Here is a 25,422-nt window from a genome sequence, read left to right on the forward strand (position 1 = left end):
TTATCGTTCCGTATACGTCGAGCCCAACGTTTGGAATGCGTACGTGTAAGCAACAATGTTACTTCAAGTGTGGCGCAGGCTTACCGTATCATCAGGACGAAGGAAAAGTACTTTAGGTCCGCTTTACATTAGGAAATACCAAAGCTGCCGAGTATCAAGATTCTCGTTGGTTAGCCGACCGAGGGATTTAGATATGGAATATTTCGAATATATTATTTAAAAAGAGGAAAACGTTAATCGATAAATTGTTAATCGAAAATCCGAAATCTGTATAAAACATCCTTGATCGACTCGCTAAAATTAACTGTGTTCGCGCGCAAACAAGCTTCTTTCTTAAAATACTATTATTTCAAAAATATTGACGAGCAGACGGACCGAAGAGCACGGAGTTACGACCTTGGGTAAGGTGAAATTGCCCTACGACGGACGAAACATTTCCGTTCGGGTGTGTAAAGCGGCCTTTAGGCAGAAGCTGGGTTCTATCGCAGTTCGCGAATTCCGTCCTGTCATTTGTAACTGTCGAGCTGCTCATTACAATTCCCCATTCCTCGCCTCCGAGCTATCCCCCCTCTCTCTCTCTCTCTCTCTCATCGTCCTGCCAACCCTCTCGACTGTCTCGTTTCTGCAACAGAGGATTCTAGCGTTTGTGCTCTCGCTCTCGTTCCCGCTTCTGTCTCTTCCCTTTGGTCTCTCGTGCGCGCGCATACACGGGGCATTTTACCCTCGCGTTTCCACCGGGAAAGGGGCAAGGGGCTAATAAAAAAATTCATTTTTAATTACGACTTTAATTGTTTTCCTTTCGCGCGAAGAACGCTACCGATTCTCGTCGCGTTCCCGCACCCTTATCGCGTTATCGAAATAATATTTCATTGCGAGCCCGAACCTCGATAGAGACGAGTTTAAAACGGACGATGAATATTAATTTGCCCCCGAGAACGAAACTCGAGCGCGAAAAATTCAACTCTCTGTTAATGATTAAAAACGACGAATCGCTTTTTAATGCGCGTAATAACTACAGCGGTATATTTCACGCGATGATATTTTTATTTCTCGCTAAATGGCGAACTAAAATTGCGACGAGCGCGAGCGCTATTTGCGGAACGTTTTGCCATCCCCCCTTCCTTCTCTCACCCCCGAAACGCGCGCAAATTAAGCAAATAGTTGAAAACAGGTCGCGCAACGGGAGGGAGGGGGAGAGAGATTCAACGTAGAACAAATAAATGTACATATATCGGTATCGCGGGGTAAATCGATGATATATTTGTTTTTAATTTGCCTTCCCCGTAATGCTATTGAATGTTTTGGAGCTCGCAATTTCGAGGGCGCGTGACAGCGAATCGAATGACAATCAAGCTGAAATTACGACGCGTTGCGGTAATCGGGATTATATTCGACGCGCTCGCGAACTCTGGTTTTTCATTCAGCGAGATGACACTCGGCTGTTCTCTCATGAAGGCCATTATCCCGGCGTGCATTTATCGCGCGCGTGTTATTTCACGTTGTCCTCAGCTTTGCTTTTAACGTAACCGTTTCGCGGAACGAGACGTTTCGTTGCGGAACGGAATACTCGTATTTCTCATAAGAGCTTTTCGTCTCGTCGTTGGCGAAAAGATCTCTCTCTCTCTCTCCCTCTATTTTCTCTTTCTCCCCTTCTCCTTCGCTACCAATTTTCTTTATTACATTCCTTATTTCCTATCCACCGGAGCCTCTGCAACTGTAATACAAATTCCTATTGTGATTTATGTTGATATCAATGGCAACCCTCGGGGTTGTCCCGTCTCGCCCGTTCGCTCTCATCCCGCGTCGTGGCGACTAAAGGACGCTAGCAACGTCCCACGCTCCTCGGTCCAGATATTATGCTTTATTGAATCAGAGAGTTGTCACTGTTATTGTTGGCTTCGCGCCGCGTCTCCCTTTTCCGTGTACACGCCCCTCTCTCTCTCTCTCTCTCGCTCCTAAGACCCCTTCGGGTTCCTTGCGCGTTCCCTCTATCCCGAGTTTCACGGTTGCCAGTCGTGGGTCAGGGAGGGTGAAACCAGCCACCGCCTATGAATTTTATTAATAAAACAACATCGACGGAGATGTGCGCGCGGCGCTAACGCGCCCCGACAAAGCACGAACTGACAGACTGGTGCAGCTACTCTTATATGTATCTCCGCGAGACCGACGAGCGTGGAGAATTTGAACGTCCCAGGTTTCTCTTTACGCGCTGCTAAGGGAAGTATCAACCGTCGGCTTTTCTAAAGCGGAACGTGCGAGAAGGTGCCGCCCGCTTCGCCGTGATGGGAATACCTTTGTGTTCTCGGATTTCAAGAAGTCTATTGTTGAAGCGCGCGTTCTGCTCGGTCTATTCGCGCCGATAACGCGCCATTCTAAAAATTTTAAAAGGCGCGGTGTTTTACCGCTGACAGATGACACGCACGGCGAATTAATGCTACTTTAAAATTCGCTCGTGATGAAAAAATAAGACCGAGTCTCGAACTGGCGAGATTCGGGATAATCGATGAGGCGCGAGAACGTCGCGTTAAGGGTTGAATTCAGGGCACGCACGCACGCACGCGAGGCGAACAAAAGGCGTCGCGTAAGAATTCATCCAGACGCGTGTGTGTGCGCGTCTACGAGGGTGCGTTCGGAGCTGCGTCATCGCCAGGGTGCGACCGTAGCAACATTCTGAATGAACCTAAGAACCGATATCCCCCATTAACTACCGATTGAGGCGCCGTACGGAAGCGAAAGAGAATAAGAGATGGTATATATGTATGTGTATGTGTGAAAGAGAGAGAGAGAGAGAGGGTGCACGCGTGCGTTTACATAGTGTACAACAGTGACTTGCGACATTGGGCCGCTATAAACGTGATTAATGGACGCGAGTCGCTTACCATTCTGATACTCTCTCGCTGCAACCGGAATAACAAAGTACTCCTTTACCCATACTCTCTTCTCTTTCTCTCGCTCTATCGTCCTCTTCCTGTCTCTCGTTCGTTTCCTTCCTCTTCTGGTTCGGGATTCCTCTCGCATTCTGGCGGACGCGAAGCTTATGCCTCGTAAGTCCTCGAAAGACGCTCTCGTCTCGCGGATTCTCTAACTCCGCTTTGACAACTAATTTACAAATACCGTCGTAAGTCACCGAGAGAACGATAACGAGCCGTCGCTTTCACTCGGTAGATTTAGACACGATGACACAAGCCTCTCGCTCTCGAAACGACTTGTCGAATTTAGCATTTACATATATCACGGTGATACATCGTAGCGAAGAATTGGATAAGAAAAAACTGTTTTACAAAGATCGGAAAGGATTTTTATGTCGCAACAAATGTAAATAATTTAATCTCACCATTTATTTGACAATAATATAATATTATTATTTAGATGAAAACTTTGTAATATTTCGAAATTGAGATATGCGGATAGAGAGTGTCATCTCTGCGCCATATTTAGAAGCGCGGGAATAATTAATCGAGACTAACAAGGCTACATCGATCTCCGCGGAGACGCACCGAGCAACCCCCCTTATACACCCTCTCGACAACTCGCGACTGCGAGTGTACGCGCGGAGAATGCTCTCTCACGAGGACAGCGCAAACATTCTCGATTTACACGTTAGCCATTCCATTTGGCTCGAATCGGTTGGAAGCCATTAATATCGGCGAACGTGAAAGGCACTCCGGTCGGAACTTGGTTTCTGACTCGGCTGGAAGACAGGCAACCCTTTCCTCTCCGGTCCGTGAAAGGGTGAAATTGCGCCCGCTCTCTCTCTCTCTCTCGCCTCCTTTCTCCTTCTACTCCTTTTCTACCGCTCTCTCCGCGGAATCAATAAATACATATTTGCTCGGCACACAGGGAATCAACTATCAATGACACTAATACCATTAGTCGAGAACTGACGCAGCATGTGAGGGCTAGACGCGGGGGTGGTCGAGAGAAACGGGAGAAAACGCTTCGAGAATCCGCGCCCTCTCCTCTCGTTCCCGTGATTTCCGCAGAGTCAAGTTACAAATGACCGCGCGGCTGCTTTCTATCCTCGTTACCAAAGTGACATAATCGTTCGTTCGAGACGTGCGTGCGCCGCGGGCGCGCAGAGGCGCGTGTAGCACGAGACCGATGTCACTCGTTGACGTACTCACTCGTGTTTAACAATCCGCATTCATTATTTTCCTTCATTATCGGCCTTCCGTCTGCGAAATGCTCATCAATCTAGAGTCATATGGACGATCATTCTATTACACTGTTCCGTTTTAGTCTAGGTTGGCGAATGCACAACGTGGAAGGGAAAGGAGATGTTGAAAATCTTTGAGTGACGCGTCAAGATTACGTTAATCGATATTTTATATATTTGTGGACAAACAAGTGTTTTCATTCATTAATATTTCTATGGCAAAAAAAACCATAGATTTATACAATTCGAGAGAATTGATTTTGATTTACGATTGACATTGAATGAGAAACATTGTGAAATCGTACGTATCGTAAGCAAGACAAACGGACTTTGCATAGCGTTGAGCAATTAAAAAATAATCAAAGGCAAATACCTGCTGCGAGTGCATGTTCGTTGGGCCTACGGTTAATCCCAGGGGATGCGCGATCCCCGCAGGCTTAGACTATAATTTATGGTTGTATAAGAATGCGGAAGGGTCCCCGCGCGCGCCGTTGTTTACTATCCTATACAGGATTACGCGTGATACTCGTCCATTAATTTGTGCATCTATCGCCCCGTTTCTCCTTTCATTATATCTATATTTTAATAGGTTGGATAGTAGCATTAAAAAACTCAGTAGCGTTAAAAAATGTCTAGCAGCTTGTAAAAGTGTAATTATAAAAGTGGCTATTTGTATTCATTTTGCAATATAATTGTAACTTGTGGCCAATATCTTTAAAATGCGCGTGTGTTAGTTATCTTTGGTTTTCTCCACTTAATCTAATTTTTACGTCGAATACATTAATTTTTATAAGGCACCTTAATAACGCGAATTTCTAAATGTCATCTGCCATTAACATCCGAATTAAAAAATAAATCTAACTCTGTTTGTTTAGAAGTCTGTTATCTATTGATTGAAAGACATTCCCCGGATTTTCACGAGCACCTGCTGCCATGTCGTCGTTTTTCGATCAGGAAAGAGCGGATAAATGGCCCCCGGTTACGTAGGGAAGTATGTACGCCATTTGAAGTCCCAGAAGGGTACACACTCGCGTGTATCGCGCGTTGCCATCTGCGCCGATCGCGGTTGCTTCGTACGTTAAAACCCTTCAGCCAGTTTCCAGTTGGCAGCTTCATGCTCGTTCTGCAGGGTTTTAGAGTCGGGAATTCAGTCGGTCGGTCGGTCGGTCGGTGTCCCACCATTACTCATTCCGTGGCGGCCGCGGGTACGCCACCCTAGCGCGTGCAAACAATTTGTTTTGGGACAGACGATCTCGCGGTCGCGCGAACAAGTCGCTCGGAAGTGACGACGAAATCGCAAAATTTATCGTTCGAATACAAATGCCCCCGAACGGTGCACGTCAAATTACGTCGAATAACATCTTAATTGTTCAACTTTTTTTCTTCTTTTTTTCGAGGAATATATGATTCGACTTTTTTAGTGCCTTTTCTGTATTTGAAAAACGTTCAATGAAATTTCATTAAAAATAGCAAAGTAATACTGGTAAACAAAAATAAACAAAATAAAATCTATTAATATATTGTCATACACACATGATATGTGAAACGATAGATATCCGGGCACAAGTCAAATATTTATTTAACATTTATCAAAGTTAATAAGAGCATTATTGGGGTATTATCACAATGGAAAATATAGTATATTATATATCGCGATAATTTAATTAGATTTTCAGCAATATAATTCCACGTCCATTGAACTTTTGTTTATTCGAGACAGTAATTTATACATATAACGTGATGACATTTCAATTAATACAGATGAGCTTATTAGATTTTTCGACATTTTGCTTGAAAATGAAACGCGAGCAACGTTAATCGAAATGTGTGTGGTGCTTCAAACCTTTCCTGGGTTCCCTCACTTTATCCTCTTTTCTAGTCGGTAGCCAGGCATTTCCGCTTTGTGCCGGGCAACCGTGTCGGCCGCATAAATTGATACAGATGCGAGTTAGCTGGAGTTTTTCGCTTCCATCCCACGGGGAATACCGTGATACCGTAGAAATAATACCAACTCCAATACTGCGAGCTGTGGGCGGAAAAGAGGCTGCCGCCTTGTATCGAAAAATGTCTTGATCGTCTTGAGTAAGATTTTCTTCGGAAAACGATACCTTAAAGGAAAAAAAATGAAAAAAGAAAAATATCGTTGACCTCGATCATGGCAGTCGTTCGTTACGACAAAGGCTTATCGTGCAAATAGGTCGTCGAAGATAAACCAATAATGGTCGCGCAAATTATTATAACTTACGTATTATAACTTATACCACATTTTATGATTATGGGAGTAAAAAGAGAGAAGCGGCGAAAAAAGTGACCTTTTAAAAATTATTATTAATCCTCGCGCGCTAATGTGTGATGTAAATGTCTGTTGGAAAACTTGCAAAAGTAAACTTTTCAAGGTATATTTTGTATAAAAGTAGCAGTTCTAAATGTGGACGGAATAATTAATATATCGTTGTCTATTTCGATTAATTAAACGGCTATAAATGCGGTAACGATGCTCTGTTATACAAAGCTAATTATAGAATAACGAAATCAAATGGACTGATTTTTATGCTATACTAAAATATGTAATATCTAAAATTATTCACATTTGAGAGCCGTCAATAAAAGTAACTTTATTCTGCCAACCATATCAGATGCTAGTGTTTCGCGTTCATAATACTTTCCGTACCCTTTCAACAATCCTCACAGGACTCCCATCACGAATCCTGACAAATCGTTCTATCTGTCTCATGTCGGCTTTGAAGAGGATCCGTTAACGATCCTTTAACGATGCGGTGTGCTAAAGATTCGGACGATTTATCGTCAGCAAGTGAGGAAGTTGCGATGTCTCGAGAGATCGAATAGCGTGAGATTGATCGCCATCAATTGATTAAAATCTTTCAAATATAGAAAGATTGTAGGAAGATATTAATCTTACAATTAATTGTATAATATTCACATAAATAGTACTTATCAAGATGAATAAAAGACACATTCTAATATCAAATAACGAGAAAACTTAAAAAAATGTCAAAACAACATTGTGAAACTATTATTAACGGTTGGTTAGTATACATTCGCGATTGGAAGCGCATTTATGTCTCTTGCACATTCTGTATTCTTCGATAATCGATATCATTGGCCTAAAACCAAATCTCGAGGGAATCTTACCTAGCACATGAAAGGACAAGTTTACGATCTTCTGACACTCTCCTTGAAGGAACTATTCATTAATAGTCCCTCTTCGAGTTTTAGCCCAGCACAATACTGTAGAATTGTCGCCAAACCTTAGTTAGCTTTATGGCCATTTAATTGGTCGAGGTAGTCGACGATATATTATTATGCTAATTTTCAAGGAACATTACAATCGTGAGAATCGTCGGAGATTAAGAGCTTCGATGACACTGTATCGTTAATTATCACATTACACGAATGTCGCGATGTTAATGGCTTATCATCCTGTCTTCCTAGATTATTTATATTTTCTTCATGTGAAAATCAATCGAGAAAAAAATATCTATTAATCAGCTGTCAATCTCGCTCTAATATGTATCTATAATAATTTTCTTAATAATAAATTCTGTTATTTCCGCAAAATAAAAAGACACGTAACATGGTAGCATTTTGTAAAGAGACCGTTCGCAGTAGTACACAAGTTAATACACTCTTATTTAATTATTAAAGAACGTCGGTCAAGAACTGCGTCGATTCTCACATCGAATTTGAACGCGTGGAGCGGACGAGTTCGCCGCTAGGGGCAAAAGTTCATTTGTGCTTAATGCCGCGCGATTAATTGTCGGTCGCTACTTGCCGAGAGGTTGTAAGGCCATTTACAGCCGAGGCCCACGGCCGTGTAAGTGAGAGCCTACAAATTCGTTCGCACTTGAATTCCGCTTCGAGCGAATTTATGGTCTCTCTTGCAAGCTAGTCTTGGATCGCGACACGACCGCGACTGATTCACGCGTGATTTGCTATTATCGGTGAATGGAGAACCATTTTATTAGTATTTTCTTCTATTTTTAAACACGTTTATTTATTTTTCAAGAATTTTAATCATTATATCGGCGATAATTCAAAGTTTATAATTTTACGAGCTTATAATTTGCAAAATACATTTAGATAGATATTTTTTTATCTTTTATATTTCTCTTTGTAATCAATCGTTTGTTTAGAAGATTCGCCATACATATAATGACTTTCTGATTTCTCTACGAGATGAAGAACGCCGGTATTTTTAGCATAGCGATCAGCTGTTCAGAGTCAGCATTTAAACCGTATTTGCTCCGAGAGCATTACCTAACTTCATGTCTCGGGATGGAAGAAACGTGGCACGTATAAATGAGATAGAATTAAGGCAATTAAGGTATATAGCTTTAGAATTCTCCAATAAAATCGAATTGGATTTTAAATTTTTCAGTCGATCTAACAACATCCATACATTCAACTTTCAAAAAATCGATAAAAATAAGATGACATTTCTCTAATCACATATTCGAGCAGTGTATGTTTTCGAATAAAACTACTCAACTTTTGACTGGCGTCTTTTCTACATGAAATTGGCTTTATAATATATATATTCGACGTATAATAATATAATTAGTATATTTCATATGTTATATACCTAGAGAAAGCTATTAATACGCGCGAGGCACGAGAGAGTCTGTTAATTCAAACGTTACACACGTGATGCGCCGGATTTAAGCGCACAGATGTACATATATATATATATATATATTTTAGGAGATCGGGCGAGAGAGAAAGAGACATCGGAAAATCCCGAGTCCTAAATTTCGGGTGCGCCGAAAACGGTGCGCTTTTCCGTGGGAAAATTGGCGCGTCTGGCGCCGGCGGGCAAAAAATTACATGAATTTCTAAAAGGACGAAGGACAGCGGGAATTGTCGAACGCCGCCGACTGCCACGGGCGGTGTAACGCGATCCTACCGTAATTCACGTTGGTTTTACGCTTTATGCGACACGCAGAACATTGCGCGCGGCCACGCGCGAATTTACGGGGATGGCCGACGGCGTGCTCGGCACCGGGGACAAAACCTTTGCGACCGTGGTTGATGGACGCATGGCCGGTATTGGATTAAACTCCTCGAAAAAAAGAGGAAAGAAAATAACAACGTGCGCCACGGAGAGAGCAACGCCGTCGCTTTTTCTCCCGTCGTCGTCGTCGTCGTCGAGCGAGGACTTTCGAGGGATAAGATTCTCGCGTCAAAAGAGACAAACTCTGGTCCCTCGCTTTTGCAGTTTTCGTTTCACCTTGTATAATGCGATAGTTTGTACGAAAAATTATTTTATATATATGTATAAAAGCGAATTACAGCCGCATTCGATTATCACGCGGAAAAACGTTCAATTTATTGTGCGTCGCTATTATGTAATTAATTGAATATTCTTTGTAAATGTAAATTATAAATTGTGGAAGCATCCGCGTATCTGCGCGCAAACACATTTCGACATTTTAATTTAATAATAATATAATAGCATCGTGCAAGACTCTCTCTCTTCTCTCTTCCCTCCTCCTTCTCTCTCTATCTGTATACGCCAATGGCCAAAAACTCGCCGTCATCGTATCAAAGCGCATTTAATTATTTTCATGTTATCCGGGATTATTTAGTGGTCGGCTTAATCCAAAAGTCCCACAGCCGCATTTTCGAAAACGCATGCTCCACCCTCTCACAGATCGTTGGCGGGGGAATCGATATAGCATTATACAAGTATAAGCCGACTTTTAAAGATTCAATGGCCGGGGCTATCTGGCGATAGCTGCTTTTTGTACGTAGCCACGTATGGGAATCCGCGGCGGCCGGGACCGCGCTCCGGTGAAGAAAGGGTTGAAAGGGTAGCGATAAGGGAGGATTGCCGGGAGAGTGCTCGGTGAGCCGCGGAAGAAAAGAGAGACACGGTAGTGAGGAATAGAGGACAAGAGAGGAAGGAAGAAATGGAGGAGAGAGAGAGAGAGAGAGAGGGAGAGAAAGGACCGTGCATTGTATTGCGAGCTTTTTGAGCGAGTTTGTGCTCCAGGGCCGATGGTTCTGGCGGCAGAGGTTGTTCCGAATGAAAGAGCGAAAGGGAGAGCGAGAGAAATGGGGATAGAGAGAGAGAGAGAAAGTAAGAGGATACGCGGTGGACGGCAGGATCAGGAAGAAGGGGATGAGGTGGGTTAGCACGGGGGTGAGCTGGTTGGTCTGGTGGGCGAACGTCTGTCTGTTGGCTGCCAGCGAGCCAGTCAATCATTACGGGCCGCGCAAGCGCCTACGACCACCTTCGCTCTCTCTCTCTCTCTCTTTCCAACCACCCCACATTCTGGGGTTTCGTTTTCTCTCTCTTTCTCCACAACCCCGTTCATCCCCTTTCTCTTTCCTTCCTCCTTTCTCTCACCCCGTTCCGTCTCTCACTCGCTTTCCCTCTTTCCCCTTTCCTTTATCTCTCGTTCCCTCTCTCACGCACGTTCGTTCCCTTCATTTCCCTCAGTACCGAGTTCACCCCGTTGCTCCGTGCTACAAGCACGCTACAATGCTGCCCGCCGCCGCCCATCCTGCATATTTAAGCGAGCTGTCTTGCTATGCAGTCGTTACCGCCCGCACCACCTAGACCGACCGCTCGACGACCGTTCTCCACCATCGCCGAGACCTCCGTCTCCCTTTCTCCGCACAACTCTCGCTCGTTTCCTCACTTTCTTTCCTCTCTTAGCGTGTACACGACGTACTCGGGTTCTCTTTCTCCCTTCCGTTTTCGATCCGGTATCTCTCTCTTTCGTGGCGCAAGGCACTATTCCTACCGTTTCCACGCCTGCGAGCCTCTCTTTGTTTTCTGTACATTATGACGCGATAAAGAATTTCTCGGGGGAATACGTACATGTCTTTGAGCGTTTTTACGCCGCGTCATCCAGCTCTGTGACGGGAGACTCTTATAAGATGTCACCGAATAACCGGTGGCTGTTATTCACGCTGTTTCCGAAATATATTGAGCACTATATGTCAATTGATATATATATATATATATATTTTTTTTTTTCAAAACAAAAATTCTCTATGATTTCCAATGATCGAAACTTATACCAACATCAAAGAATTTCTACAGATAATAAGTGTAATATAATATCATTCTTCTAACAAAATGTTTTAGTTCCTTTACGAATTTAATTGAAATACAGATTAGAGTTATAAATTTGAGAAAATTAAAATGTAAACTTGTAATTATATCATAATGACAAATAAAATGATGTATAATCAAAAAGTTGAAAGTTTTTATTATCGTCGTTAAAAATAGGGACTCTCCTTACATTATCAAGATCTCTTTAGAATGATATATTTCTATAAAATGCAAGGGTACACATTTAAAGTTAAATCTAGAATCTTTCAGTTTTATTTACGACTCCAGTCTGGAAAATTAAAACAGTCACCCGTTGATTTGACAAAGATCTTTGTTATCAGAAACAATTGGAGCATTTACGGGGAAATATCATCAACGTCGAGAACAGCTGGCGGCTGCTCGTCCTGAGGCGCCCCCAAGAATAAGGGTAGCGTCATCAGGAGTTACGAAGGGCGTGAGAGCGCGTGCGCGCGAGGACCGAGTCGGAGTAGTCGCCGAGGGGGTAGCGACGAAGGGTGGCAGCAGCCAGCGGCTACGGCGAGCGTATATATATATATATATATATATATAGTAGAGGGTAGCGGAGGCGGCGGCGGCGATGGTGGTGGAAGCACAAGCCCGGGGGTTGCGTCCCGCCGGCGGGGATGGAAGTCGCGCGAAACCGAGGGTTGCCCGCGCCGCTCGCTCGTACTCGCTCGCACTCGCACCCCCGGCCGTCCGGGGGTGTTGCTATGGATACGGCGCTCGCGCCTTGACATTGACAAATGGCTGGCCGAGGGTGAGCCGAACACAGCGCCGCTTTTACATATGCAGGGACACCCATTTGTCCGTACGTGGGCGCGAGGGAAAGAGAGAGAGAGAGAGAGAGAGAGAGAGAGAGAGGACGCGGCGACGGCGGCGGAGGGCTGCGGCAGAGGGGATGAAAACGAGAGGAAGAGACGACCGTCGACGCAGCCGGCTCGCTACCGTTTCGCCACTTCGCTTCTGGGCTACTGTGCTACCCTGACGGAATCATGCCACACTCGAGCTGTTTATTGGGGAACGGATCTCGCGCGACCTGTTTATGCGCCGCTGATGAATGGCGCGAGCGATTCCCGTGACCGTCACCGCGATTACTTTCGCTCGAAAGAAACGGTTCCCTCGTACAGTACGACGTTTCAGGATTATCCGACAACATTTTACTTCAACTCGCAATTTTTACGTCACATTCTCGGTAGAATTGTTAAAGCTTTTCTCTTTCTTAATTAATTTAAGAATAATTGTCTTATAGTCAGGATTTTTGATGGGTATTCTGAGCGTTTGCAAGTTTATCAATGAATAAATTTTGCACATGACAAAGTCGATAAAAAGTGATCAAAATGAAAATCGGTGAATTAAATGCAAGAGATCGATAAATCAATGCATATCGAACTACTCGTGTGTATGCGATGAAGCGTTTTACATCATAACTTTTAATATGCATTTCGGATACGCGATTTACGAGTACGTTGAGTGGCAGACTAGGGCTTTGATCATTGCCAATCAATGACTGTCAGTACGAGCTTTTCGTTAACATGTTGCACCTGCACGAAACACACTACATTCGACCTGTCTATCCACCGAATGCGACCTATTTATGCGTCGTTGACATTTGATATGTGCAGCGCTGTCGCTTAGTCACCAATTACTTTGATGACGTACTATCACGACGGTTTAGTTATAATTTGTGCAGAGGTGAATGAATCTATAATCAAAACACATGGAATTTATACTTATGTTACATGTGTAGTTTTAATTTATTTTTTTATCAACATAGAAAATTGAGTAAATTTATTATAAAGCTGTAATAGAAATACAAATTATACACATCATGAATAATAATAACAGTCTACATAACACATTTTTCAATACAAATATTTTATTTATTCACATAATATTTTATTGCATTATTTCATGTACGCACAATTAATGATAAAGCTAATCATTAAAAATATTAAAATCACCAGAACAATCATTACGAGAAACGAAAGATAATAAAAAAGATACGCGTGTAATCAGTTTAAAAACTGAAAAGTTAGTGGGGCACAAATGAACATCGAGGCTTCAAAATTCATTTCCGACGGTGTCAGTTTCCCGATCGGAGCTGCGCGCATTGAGTGAGGATCGAGGTAGCCCGGCGTCGTAATCGTGTCCCGAGAGAGCGAGAGCACAAACGATACTAGCCCTCGTCCCGGCAATGCTACGTAATAACAACCCCTCCCCCCGGCTCCGTGAGACATAAACGGGCGCCTATCGCGCATTACTACCCCGAAGTGGCCGCTCCCTTCTAGCAGGCCAAGCTCAGCTCTAATATCTCATTACCGCGCCACCAGTCAGCCATGCCGTCCTGCCATTACGAGATTGTTTGCTCGCAGGGCCTTCCCGCGTCTAATATATTACCAGCTTTCTAACGCGCACCACCGCGTTAGACGACGACCGAGTTAGTTCGACGAACTTTCTAACGGCTTCACGGATCACTTGCTTCGACGGCTGATTAAAGCTACCGCCGGCTTAGCGATTTCCGGCTAATGCAGAAATTGCTACCGCCTCGCGAATGAGCAACCGAATCCAAAAGCTCGCGAAACTTTCGCGTATACGTTCGATCGGTTCCCTTTAGCGACGATCTATAACGAAATATAAAAGATGATTTAAATGTCAGTACTGCTCGCTCAATTAATTAATCGCGAAAGAAAATAAATAGAATTGATTTCGACAGTTGTTTTTTTATTATCTTCGCTTATTGATTTTATAATGGATATTCCTAGTTGAAAAATATTTTTAGTAGTTGTATATTTTTTAAATAAAAAATACGTCAAAATAAAATAAAGATTAGTTACACACGTTTTATATATACCTCATCTATAAAGCTTGATACAATTACTAAAAAGAAATTATATGAAAATTAAAATATGTATAATACTTACATGATGTCGATCACGCTTTAAAAATTATTATGTTTTATGTTTAAAATAAATTATTTCAGAAAAGAACTATAACATAAAAGACAAATAGTTAAATGCAGAAAAGGATCGAATAGGATGGTTGTTGAAGAATAAAGTCGAGGGAAGAAAAGGGGACGGAAAATTTCGATCGCGTTCCTCGACATCACGCGGTGTCTCGTTAGAGCCTCTGACACCGACGCCGGACGAACCGCCGACTCGGCGCTTTCGCCGGGTGACGTCTGGCAGGAAGCATCGATGGCAGCAAAAATAATTGGTACCTTCCCCCGATTGTCGACGCTGGCCGCGTAACAAGGTCCATTTCCATGGAATAACCATCAGCGGTAATTGGCACCTACAGCAACACCGCGATGTGCTTTCTAGCCCTCCAGCCGTCGCCCTATCATATTTCAGAACAGGCAGTGTGCCGAGAGACAGAACGGGACGCAGGGAGGAGACTCGGTCCAAGGGATGCGTACGGATCGCAAATGTGTGTTTTATACGGCACCCTTTCGCTTTTCGCTCGACCTCGTAGAAGGCGACTCCGGGGATGGCGGATAACAAAGCAAAGCCATCGACAGCTCGCTAACAACCCTCCGCCCACCTATCCTGCCAAGATCTCCGAGCTATAAAACGTCGGTCATACAAACGAGTGGTTGGTCGATTTTGATACGACAATGTCGATCCCGTTTCGACGATCTTGACAAGATTTTACGTTCTTCTGCAAATTACTCTTCCGTTTAAGTGAAACGGTTAAGTATTTCCTCGTTGTCACGATTCTTCGATTAGATCTTGTTGCACACAAATTACCATATTCAATCACCTGCTAATTTAATAAAACAGCCGACAGTCCTTTCAGCCGTAGTTTCTTCTTTGAAAATCGAGTTTGAAAAATTCGAAGCTCGAGAGATTTGAAAAAGGAATCTTAGGTATTGGAACATGGTCAACACTCGCGACAAAATGTCAGACGCGTGTGATGCTCGAATAAAAAATCACAATTCTTTCGATAGTTCCGTTTAACGCTTTTACTTTATGTCGCGGAATAAGAATGTCGAGTGTGACCAGACAAAGGAATAAATAAATAAAATAATTAATGTGTAAAAAAGAGCAATATTGCGACTGAGAAAAGTTAACGTCGTTTCTCTCGAATTGCATGCGAGACTAATTGATATTTAGCATCAACGGCGTCGCGACGTTTTCTCGCGGGCGTGCATAATGAAGCGCAACACAGCGAATGTACACAAGATGTAGCATTTAATGCTCACGTTTCAAAAAACACTATACAATGGACACTCTCTAACATAGACCACCTCTTTGACATCACGTTTTTCGTCATCACGTGTTCCATCCGTAAGTTTAATGAAACAGAACCGATCAGTTCAAGTACACAAATGATCGAGTGTGATCTTTTTCGTCTCTGTATCCTTGCATTCGTGTGTGTAAATGTGTATCTGTGTCTTTATGTCTGTGATTGTGTCATGTGTCCAGTGTGGTGTACGTGTATATCTCGGTACGTGATGGCTCGAGACGTTTGCGCCCTTTTTTTAGTACAACTATATGTATGCACGTAGTCCCATAATACTTAATACTTTACATCAACGTGCGGTATCCCACTCTTCGATCCTCTGTTTTAACTCTTGACCAGCGGTGTCTCGCAGATCACCACGTTTCATTCTTCACGTTTCCCTTATCGTTTTTCGTATACGCGAGAATGTACAATCCGGGCAACGAGCACGTCTCCTCTGCTCGCGATAAGCACGTAGAAAGGATTTTCGGCTGCCATACATAATTATATCGTAATCACATGTTTTTTTTTTCTCGTTCTTCTGCGCACCCACATGTTCTCATATACATTTTCTCCTCCCTTTCACTCATCTCTCTCTCTCTCATTCTCACTCTCTTTTCATCTCATTCTTCCCTCACTATCACAATCGTAAGTAAATATCGAAGAGCGATACGATTTACAAAGCAGAACACAATTTTCATTTCATTCTTTTTTGTTTTAATTTATTTGAAGTTTCTTCGTTTTCTTACTTAAGGGCGTCGATAGGTCGTCAATACGCAAACAATTGCAAAAATCTGATTCCATACCGATATAATAAAATTTTAGCTTACTATACACATCGTCGTATGCGCCATCATTTTCGTGTATCAGCTTCACAGACCCCGTTATCATGATCGATTCACATCGCTTTCGCATAATCATAACGATGATAGCTGTGATTTTTGTCGCGACGCCGCGAATGGCGTCGTCCTCATCATCATCATCATCATTATCATCAGCATCATCATCATCATTATGATCATCGTCGCAATCGTCGACGTCGTAGCCGCTATCTCGTTTATTGTTCATAATTACACAATAATTATACATTGTTCCATCACTCCGCTCGCTTGCTGTTCGTACGCACGCATTTTCCACGTTTTTCTTTCTCCTTCGATCGTTTTTCTCGCGCGTTTCTCTCTCTTTCGCATTATCCCACTCGTTCATTTTTTCCACACGCATACACCCACTCACACACATACATACGCATGCATACACGCATTTACTGTTGTCCTCTCTCACCGTCTTCGTGTCGCCGCTCATAAAATCTTTGTTATGTTTACCCTCTAACATGATTATTACTTAGATAGACCTTACCTGTTACTTCGTATACATTTTTAAGGCGATGATTCAATCGAGTGAACTCATTTATAAAACGAACAGCCAATACGACGTCCGGTCGCTCCGGTCTTCGCTCGAATCTGCCAATATCTGCGCGCGTACTCGATCATGCGATCTCCCCTTTGTTCGTATTTCTTTTTTTTTATTTCTTTTGAAAAATAATTCTATTTTCCATTCGCGCATACCTCAGTTACATATCAAACTACAATTTGTAATTCAATTCGATAGATTATCGAATACTACGGCAACCTACATTAATTTTTTCAAAAGTTGAGTTCACTGCTGCGTCGACACATCGTGAACGACATTAAGAAGAAATAATTGCAAAATATAATAAAAATTAAGTAAGTTTATTTCAGAGTACAGAGAAGTTGTATAATGCACAATTTATTAAAAATTTATAAAATAAATATTGATATCTATATATAAAATAAAAAGTATTGTGTATAAATGTATATAAAGAGAACATCAAATATATATAACATATTATGTGTTTGTGTGTATCTTTTACATTTTGTGTGATGCTTCTTTTACACCATTCAGTCAATCTACATATTTAATAATTAAATCTCTTTCAATGTTCAGAGATACTGAAAAAACTTTATTCGTACAATTCAGTGCTATTTATTTCTACTTAATCTTTTCTCAAGGAAAAATTGAAATCTTTAATTTTAATTCCATCTTTGATAATAATTTCAATAGTCATCAATTATATTAACATAATGTTATAAGGAAAGATCTTTTATGATACAGTATTATTGAGAGCATCTATGCTGCTGCCAGAGTTGTCATTTCTTTTTGATAAATATATGATCGGACAAGAAACAAGTTAAAGTCAAAGTATCGCACCAGCAACGAAAGCATCCTAAAATAATAATGTTTAACAAAAGAAATAATTTATCTTGCTCCTGAGTATAAATTGAACATCCCGTACTAAGAAATGTATTTGCAGCCGTAACACAAAAATCATCTACAAGAGTCATTTTACGCTCCTTCATTGTCGGAATAACGACTGAAGATCACTTCTCTTGTTCCCTGTACTTTAATCAGGTAAATGTTCTTTCTCATTTTTTATTAATGGAGCCATCGTTGTATTTCAGTTACAAAATCTCAAAAAGAAAAAGCATATCCTTGCATCTTTAAATTATTTTGCAATCAAATTTGTGAACGCTCTGTAAGCATTCTTTAAGCGTCAATCTTCATTGGGGAAATCGATCGCTCTTGTACGACCGCATATGATTTGACATTGTCGTTGTGCGCGGCCAAAGACGACGACCTCAACAAAAAATTAAACAATATATCGGTCAACAAATATAATTCGTAAAAACGCGCCGTCGTCCTCGTGGCTGCGCACAATGACAAGCAAAAGAAGAACATGTCATCGATTAGTATACTTCTTGTGATTGTCTCGTTCTCGATAACTCTATGATATAGATATAATTAATCTTTTGCGATCGAAGATCGTGCGCGCCGAAATTATTCGCGAATATCAAACGAAGCAAAATTTAAATTCGTCAAAATCATCGAGCCGAGAGATCTTCTCTCGCGCGTGCGATTTAATCTCGGCGACGCGATCTCGCGCGTAACGTATACAATTTCCGTCTGCCTTATCGTCGTATACCGTATTTTCATCCTGGTCGCGGTGAGATCCGCGATTAATTTCCCCGACGAGAGAATTGGCGCGTCGAGAGAAAGGACTCGACGGATTTATACGAGGAACCCTTCTCTCTATCTCTTCGTGTGCCATTTCCTACCTACTTACCTGTCTACTTCGGGAGGAGGCAGATCGCATGATCGATCGGCGCGCATCCTTATTGCAGAGGAGCCACGCACACGCAAGTGCGTTTGCTCGGCGCGACGTATCTTACGAATTCGTATAATTGTTCCGATTTAACCAGGACCGTAGCTATACTGACTTTTCTCGCACCTGAGTCTTTCGGTATACGTGGGTTATCTTTTTTTTTTTTAGTTTAGTATACTAGAACGCCGATCGCGCGAAGCGCAACGCCGAGGTTCCTCCTTAGCCGCAAAAGAGGAGGCATCGAATGGGCCTCGTAAAAGACGATCTCGGGATCGTTTTTTTTTCTTACGCGCGGCGTATCCGTCGGAATTGTTCCTGGATAGATCTCGAATAGGATATGTTCGGTATAGAGAGGAACACCGTCGCGTTGCCGCTCGGCTCTCGGCGGGAGCAGTTGTGTTACATTAAATTTTTTTTATACAAGATTTGCGTGTATGCGGGCGTATTGAAAATATCGATAAAATTTTGCTCTTTCTCTTCTCGCGCTCCCTCTATTCGTGTCATCCTCTCGTTTCGCAACCCTCCGTTCCGATCAGAGAGGATGGTGCCGACGATCCATCCTTCCGAACGAACCGTCGTGTCTCGATCGTCGAGAGATCAACGAGACACGCGTCCTCGTATGACGCGTGTGACGTTAACGAGGGACGTTTTTATTATTTCGTACCCTTTATATTCGTCGTGAATCTGCGTACTCACGTATATATAATCGACGTTTTAATTTTCATTAAAATTTTTTTTCTCTTAATAAACATGCTCTGTGTGTCTGGCGTATCGCGTTATAAAGGTCTCTCGAAAATTCATTCCCCTTCATCGAAAAAAAGAAACGCTCTCTCCCCTCGCTCCAGTTCCCTAACTCGCGTGTTCACTCTTTGTGTTTTTTTTCTTAATCTCTCTATCATCGTTTGTTCGCTAACATTGTTTACGTATATCAAGGACGCGCGCGATAAGATTCGTATAGAAATATAGAGATTCCTCCAAAATACCGTAACTGGGGAACGAGGGACAAGCGATTGGAGGAGATAAATACAGATTGGAGATTGATTGCATTCTATTCCCTTCTTCGTTCGATTGCGCTTTCGTAACTTACACATGTCGTCAGAAAAAAAAAACCAATAATCATAATTTGATTAAAACGACGAGTTACGAAAATATGACGAAAAAAGTGCGCGTAAAACGGGAGAAAAAAAAGTGCGAGAAAGATCGAAAACAAAAAGAATTTGTGTTCATGATCAGCCATGACGATACCTCGCGAATGAATGTATATGTGTGTATATATGTGCGACTAAATGCGCACATATAGAAAGGGAGGCGACGATGGTATCGCAGTGATATAATACCGATTCGTTCTTGTAGACGAGAAAGGGATAAGGGAAGTGTCAAATTCGAAGGGGGCTCCCCGTGCCGCGGATTCGTTGCTAATTGATTCCAAGAGAGGGATGATGTCGTCCGCGAATACCGACGTAATCGTGGGAACAACGAGCATCTTAACGATCGCCTTTGTCCGTTCGTTTTACGTACGATTCGTTGAAATCTCGCTTTATGATAGATAGATAATAGACAAAAGTGCAACCCAAATTTCGTTTTCATGCCGATCGAATTTCTCCGAATTTCAGAAATTCGAGGAAACTTTAAAATTCGATGTAAGCTTAGTTTTACATCGTTCCCTTTGAGAGATACGTATACTAAGTATTATATTTTTATCAAACTTGTACTTTAGTCCATGATATTATCAGATATAATCTATTTAATATAAATTTGATACGAATTCATATTAACCGATATTTAGATAATTGCAGATTAATTTAATATGAAAATAATACTTAATATATAGACGTATGAAAGAGATCGGTGTAAATATAAACTAAATTATAAATAAATTCGACGTATTATAAATCGATATATGCGATTTCAAGAATTCATCGAATCTCTCCGTAATCGAATTTTAATTGAATTAAATTAAATTTAATTGAATTTGTGTGTCGATTCTTTTGCGATTGTTGAGATGTCGTCGGAAACCATGTCGTGTTTCAGAGACAGAGAAGAATAATGAAAAACTAGCGCAATTTTACGAAATATATAATAATATGCATTTTATAACCGTAATATTTGAATGTACGCGTACAACGCTATTAGTATATATGCGTAATATATGTAAATATACATATGTATACATATACATATATATATTTATACATGTATATACATATGCGTGATAGCGCAATTTTACGAAATATATAATAATATGCATTTTGTAACCGTATAATATTCGAATGCACCTGTACAACGCTATTAGTACATATGCGTAATATATGTAAATATACATATATATACATATATAAATATATATATGTGTATACATATGCGATATTAAATTATTTTCAATATCGATTATTTTATTTTTAATTTTGTTTGTGCTTTTTTTTCTTGTATCTCATGTTATAATCACAGATTTTCATGAAAATTAGCAAAAAAAATAAAATAAAATAAAATAAAATAAAATCACAACAACGAATCGTTCTTCTCGATCTCTTGTCCGATATTTTTGTTTTTCTATCGCAGAAAAAAAATCGATGCATTAGAAAAACGAGCGCGGATCCGCAAGACGATCCTCTCCATCGAATCCCGCGTTTCCTCTCCCTCTCAATCTTATATTTTCAGAGTTGAATTAACTATTTTTTTTTTTAATATAGAATATATTATAATAAACTGTAAACGCGTGTACTTCCGTTTAATTATTTTTATGATCGTGGGGGGAGCTATGTTTTGTATAATTGTGTGTGTCGTGTACGGTGGGTCTGCATATTATATCTCTGCAAAGCTGAAAGAACGGTGTGTCTTAGTGTGTGTCACTTGTGCGGGAGGTTGGATTGGGTCGGGATTTTAGAGGATGGGACTCTGTCTCGGAGGGATATCGCTGCGTCATCGAGTGTACGACGAAGAGCGTCAATCCTCTCGCTTTCCCTTGATCTCTTCTTTTCTCTCTTTCTCACTGTTATCTATATCTTTGCATTTTTTTATATTTATATCTAGAATCCCTCAGTACGTTTATCTCGCGTATATTCTCTCACTCGCGCCACTCGCGTCTCCCGCTCTTCTCTCTCGATTTGCGCGAAAATTCTCTCTTCTGCCTAGTACGCGTCGGCAATATATCGTGATAATCGTCCCAGTCCAACTACAACGCTCGACTTATATTACAACCGGGGCCACACGTTTTTTCTTTACTCCATTATGTATATATATATATATAATATATATATATTATATATATACATATATGTATTTATATATTTATATATATAATATATTTTTCCTTTAATTAGTAAATTCATTTATAATTAATAACTGTACAAATTTTTAATGTCTCCTATATATATATGCAGTTGAATGTTCGACGCTCGAGTCCGGCACACGCGTCGATGTCATTCGGTCTAATTTTCCTCCGTTGTGTTTGCGTGTCCGTTTTCTTTTTATATATCTTTAAACATCTCCACCATGCCATTTTAATAATCTTGTTTCCTTCCACTCACCTTTCGCGTCTCGCTATTTATATTTATTTATAATATATATATGTATTTTTAATATGTATGCGTGCGTAATAAATACATACTTGTATGTGTACATACATACATATAAAAATAGATATATATATTTCCACTTTTTTTCGGTAAATTCTCTCTCCCTTTTTATACTTCCCTTTGCATCGTCTGTGCACTTGAACATACTCTCTATTCCGTGCGAGCACCGGGGGTTTATCTCTTTTTTTTAATGTACATGCCCGCTAAATTGCCTATATATCACTTATATTTCATTAATATATCTCGATCGCGACCGTATTAAAATTTAACATTTAAATTCTTCAATCACTACAATATTTTTTATTACACCGCGATATTTGTACAAAGAACAATCACATGAATTTCACCGCGTCATTCTCCAGACCAAAGCCGCGGTTTCATCCTCCCCATGTCCTTCTGCGTCGCCGCTTCCGCAGCTACTTCACTCCATCTCGTATAACCGTATCTCTCTTCCTTCGACGGTTCCTACGATCGTCTTCTCCCCGTTGGCCTCCCGCGGCGTTTCATCCGCCACGTCTTTCCTCCTTGAACCGGGAACCTCGCTCCTTTGCCCCTTTCTCTTTTCCTCTCTACCCCGAGCACCCGAGCGTCACGGATTTCGACGTGCGGCGTGGCAAGAAATCGTTCTGGCGATCACGGATCGTCGTTGTCCTCCGATTCTGGTCTACGCCAACCGGAACACGGTAGGTCCGTCACGCTTCTCATGTCGCTAGAACTGTCGTTCTACCGTCCGTTCTATCTTGCAAGTACTTCTGAAACACGCAACGTTGGCGATTCTCAACGCGAGTCTAACGCGATTGCTTTATAAGATATTAAAAAGATACATACGCGTCTATTCAAACAATATTTGTGATATATATTTATACATCGTTGTACAGAGTGTCCCAAACCTTACCGTACCATACGTTTATGGGAGATTTCTAAAGTTTTTCTGGAGACGATTTTTCCTCGGTGAAAATGTCGAGGAAGGTCATCATTTGTTTAATGTTCCTAATTTTTGAAGAAGCTTTTATTTTCAATCGCCTCAAGAATCTCCCATTAACGTGTGGTACGGTGGGTAAGGGACATCCTGTATATTTCTTATACAAGATTAATACAATTATCACAAATAAAAAGTATCGTTACAATTAGTCGTTCATTGCTGGGCTACAAGCTGATCCACTAGGACGAATATACCGTATTCTAACGCGATCGAAGTGGCGATTAGATTCGCAGTATCCGTACGAACCTTTATATGTGATGTCCATAGTACTCCGGGTAATGGTACTGATTGTGGAAGGCAGGATCACCGGGCGGCCGGTGCATCATGCTGGCCGCCTGTCCGTCCATCATGTAGCCCATCGTCGCGTCCGGACTGTATGCCCCGCTCGGTCCTGCAGACAATGGTGGAAACACTACACGTTACTACGGTTAGATCTCTGTTCCGTAATTGGCAGGCGGGTACTGGACAAGCTCGCCGCGACCCTTTCCAAAGTTCTCGAGGAACTCGAGAACTCGAGAACTCGATGACCACTCGATACTCTCGCTCTCTCTCTCTCTCGGTCTTCTCCCTCATCGCAAAGAGATGGGATGAAGGAGATCGAGAGGAGAACGCGTCGAAGGGCGCGGCGGAGCCGTGTGATGCGATTCGCCAAAGTCACGATCACGTCTCTGATAACTCCCAAGACTTATGTGTATCGTAAGTTCAGATTGCGACCCTTTTCGTGAGCCAGCAAATGATGAAAAAGTACAAATAAAGTTCTCTAAATCGACTTCTCGAAAGAGATATTAAACAACTTGTAAATAGTACGAATATAACTTTGTATCATGGATATATAAAACTTGAGAATAAATCTATTTATAATTATTAAGTAATGTTTGAAATGCTTTTTCGTGACGTTGGCGATATTGATGTGTGTGTGTGTGTGTGTATGTGTGTATATGTGTGCCTTTTTATTAAAATTTCGAATTATTAAAAGCTGGAATATTCAAGCAGGTATGATATAATTTTCTTTTCATTATCGATAATGTTGACACGCATCCATTGTTGGTCAATGTGAATAAACTGTTGCGGCTTTCGTGATTGCTAAAGAGTAAGAAGGGATACGTTCGTCCACGCACAAGTAGCCGATCCCCATTAATTTCAGAAATGTCGAACGGATCAAGCGCAGCTGAGAATTCAATCTCATTCAAGCATCTCGATGCAACGTGACGACAGCTCGCCTCTCTCTATTCTAAGCGGTAATGGAGCCCCGGAATCCACGGGAGACTCCCCTAGTTTTAATGTCGGTATCTTAATGTATATTGCTACGATAAATCAAGGGCACTGATTGCGTCCTACCCTCTACGCCAATACACACGCACAACCAGATACGAGCGAGATAAAGATGGAGAGTACGAGACGGATAAACGAGTGTTGCCGAGATCCAACGCGCGAAGGCTCAATGTGCCATTGTGAAATGCTTCGCTAAGCCTTTCTTATGCTAAAATCCGACCTGCATGCCCCGATATTGCGTACACTTAGTCATTGAGGACTTATCAAACTCCACGTAATCAACTGCCCGTGATCTTTGAACGACGTTACAAACCGCCGCGGAATAATTTCTAAAAATTTGCTCTTAAAGTCTAGCGAATCATCAGGTACGTGTCGTTATAGGTATGAATATATTTAACGTTAATAAAAAGCCAGTCTCTCTGTTTCCTGCGCGTAGCGAAATTACCAGCTTTGCTAATTAAGCCGTCTGTTCCGGAAGGTCGCGGAAAAGAGTGCCAATTAAGTAAGACTCGCTATCGTTGGGACCAAGATCTCACAGATTCGCGGGACCAGTCGACGGCCTCGTACATCACGGTTTCCCACGATTCGCTGGATTTTCCATCAGTAATTTGTCAAAAAGCAGGAAGCCTCGGCGGATCCTCCCTTTTTCGCTCGTCGTACCCCATCGCCTTTTTCTCCATCCCGATCCCGCCGACGAGTTCTTCTGCCCCGCGAAATGCGTCGCCACCGTTTCAAACGAACTCGCCGCGCTTTACTTTGCCAACGACCGAATCGTAAATCACAATTATTGCGAGCGTCCTCCTCCCATCGAGCTCTCCGTCTCTTTCTCCGGTTTCCTTACAAGTGTTTTTCAACCGCGCGCGACGCTCTCGCGATGTACATAGCTGCTGTCGCCCCATTCCTCCTTGATTTTCTACTCGGCAAGCACGA

General features: G+C 41.8%; 2 protein-coding genes across 3 annotated transcripts in view; one reads left to right on the forward strand and one right to left on the reverse strand.

Moving 5' to 3' along the window:
* Window positions 1–25,422, forward strand: part of Rrp46 (exosome complex component Rrp46) — a 153,914-nt gene that overhangs the window by 81,453 nt on the left and 47,039 nt on the right. The window contains exon 6 of one of the 2 annotated variants that reach the window (XM_085481964.1): window positions 14,242–17,006. The exons of the other annotated variant lie outside the window; for it this stretch is intronic. Coding sequence (XP_085338090.1) covers window positions 14,242–14,259 — 18 coding nt within the window. The 3' untranslated portion in view covers window positions 14,260–17,006. Of the gene's footprint in view, window positions 1–14,241; window positions 17,007–25,422 lie in introns of those variants that run through there. 2 annotated transcript variants of the gene reach the window in all.
* Window positions 15,435–25,422, reverse strand: part of LOC146723417 (homeobox protein homothorax-like) — a 199,432-nt gene continuing 189,444 nt past the window's right edge. Inside the window, exons 6-7 of the mRNA XM_085481965.1 lie at window positions 23,467–23,632; window positions 15,435–22,990 (exon numbers count right to left, since the gene is read on the reverse strand). Coding sequence (XP_085338091.1) covers window positions 23,469–23,632 — 164 coding nt within the window. The 3' untranslated portion in view covers window positions 15,435–22,990; window positions 23,467–23,468. The remainder of the gene's footprint in view (window positions 22,991–23,466; window positions 23,633–25,422) is intronic.

This window comes from Nylanderia fulva, unplaced genomic scaffold (assembly GCF_048542155.1).
Source record: "Nylanderia fulva isolate GAGA-0341 unplaced genomic scaffold, ASM4854215v1 Scaffold2, whole genome shotgun sequence".
In the NCBI taxonomy this organism is placed as follows: Eukaryota; Metazoa; Arthropoda; class Insecta; order Hymenoptera; family Formicidae; genus Nylanderia; species Nylanderia fulva.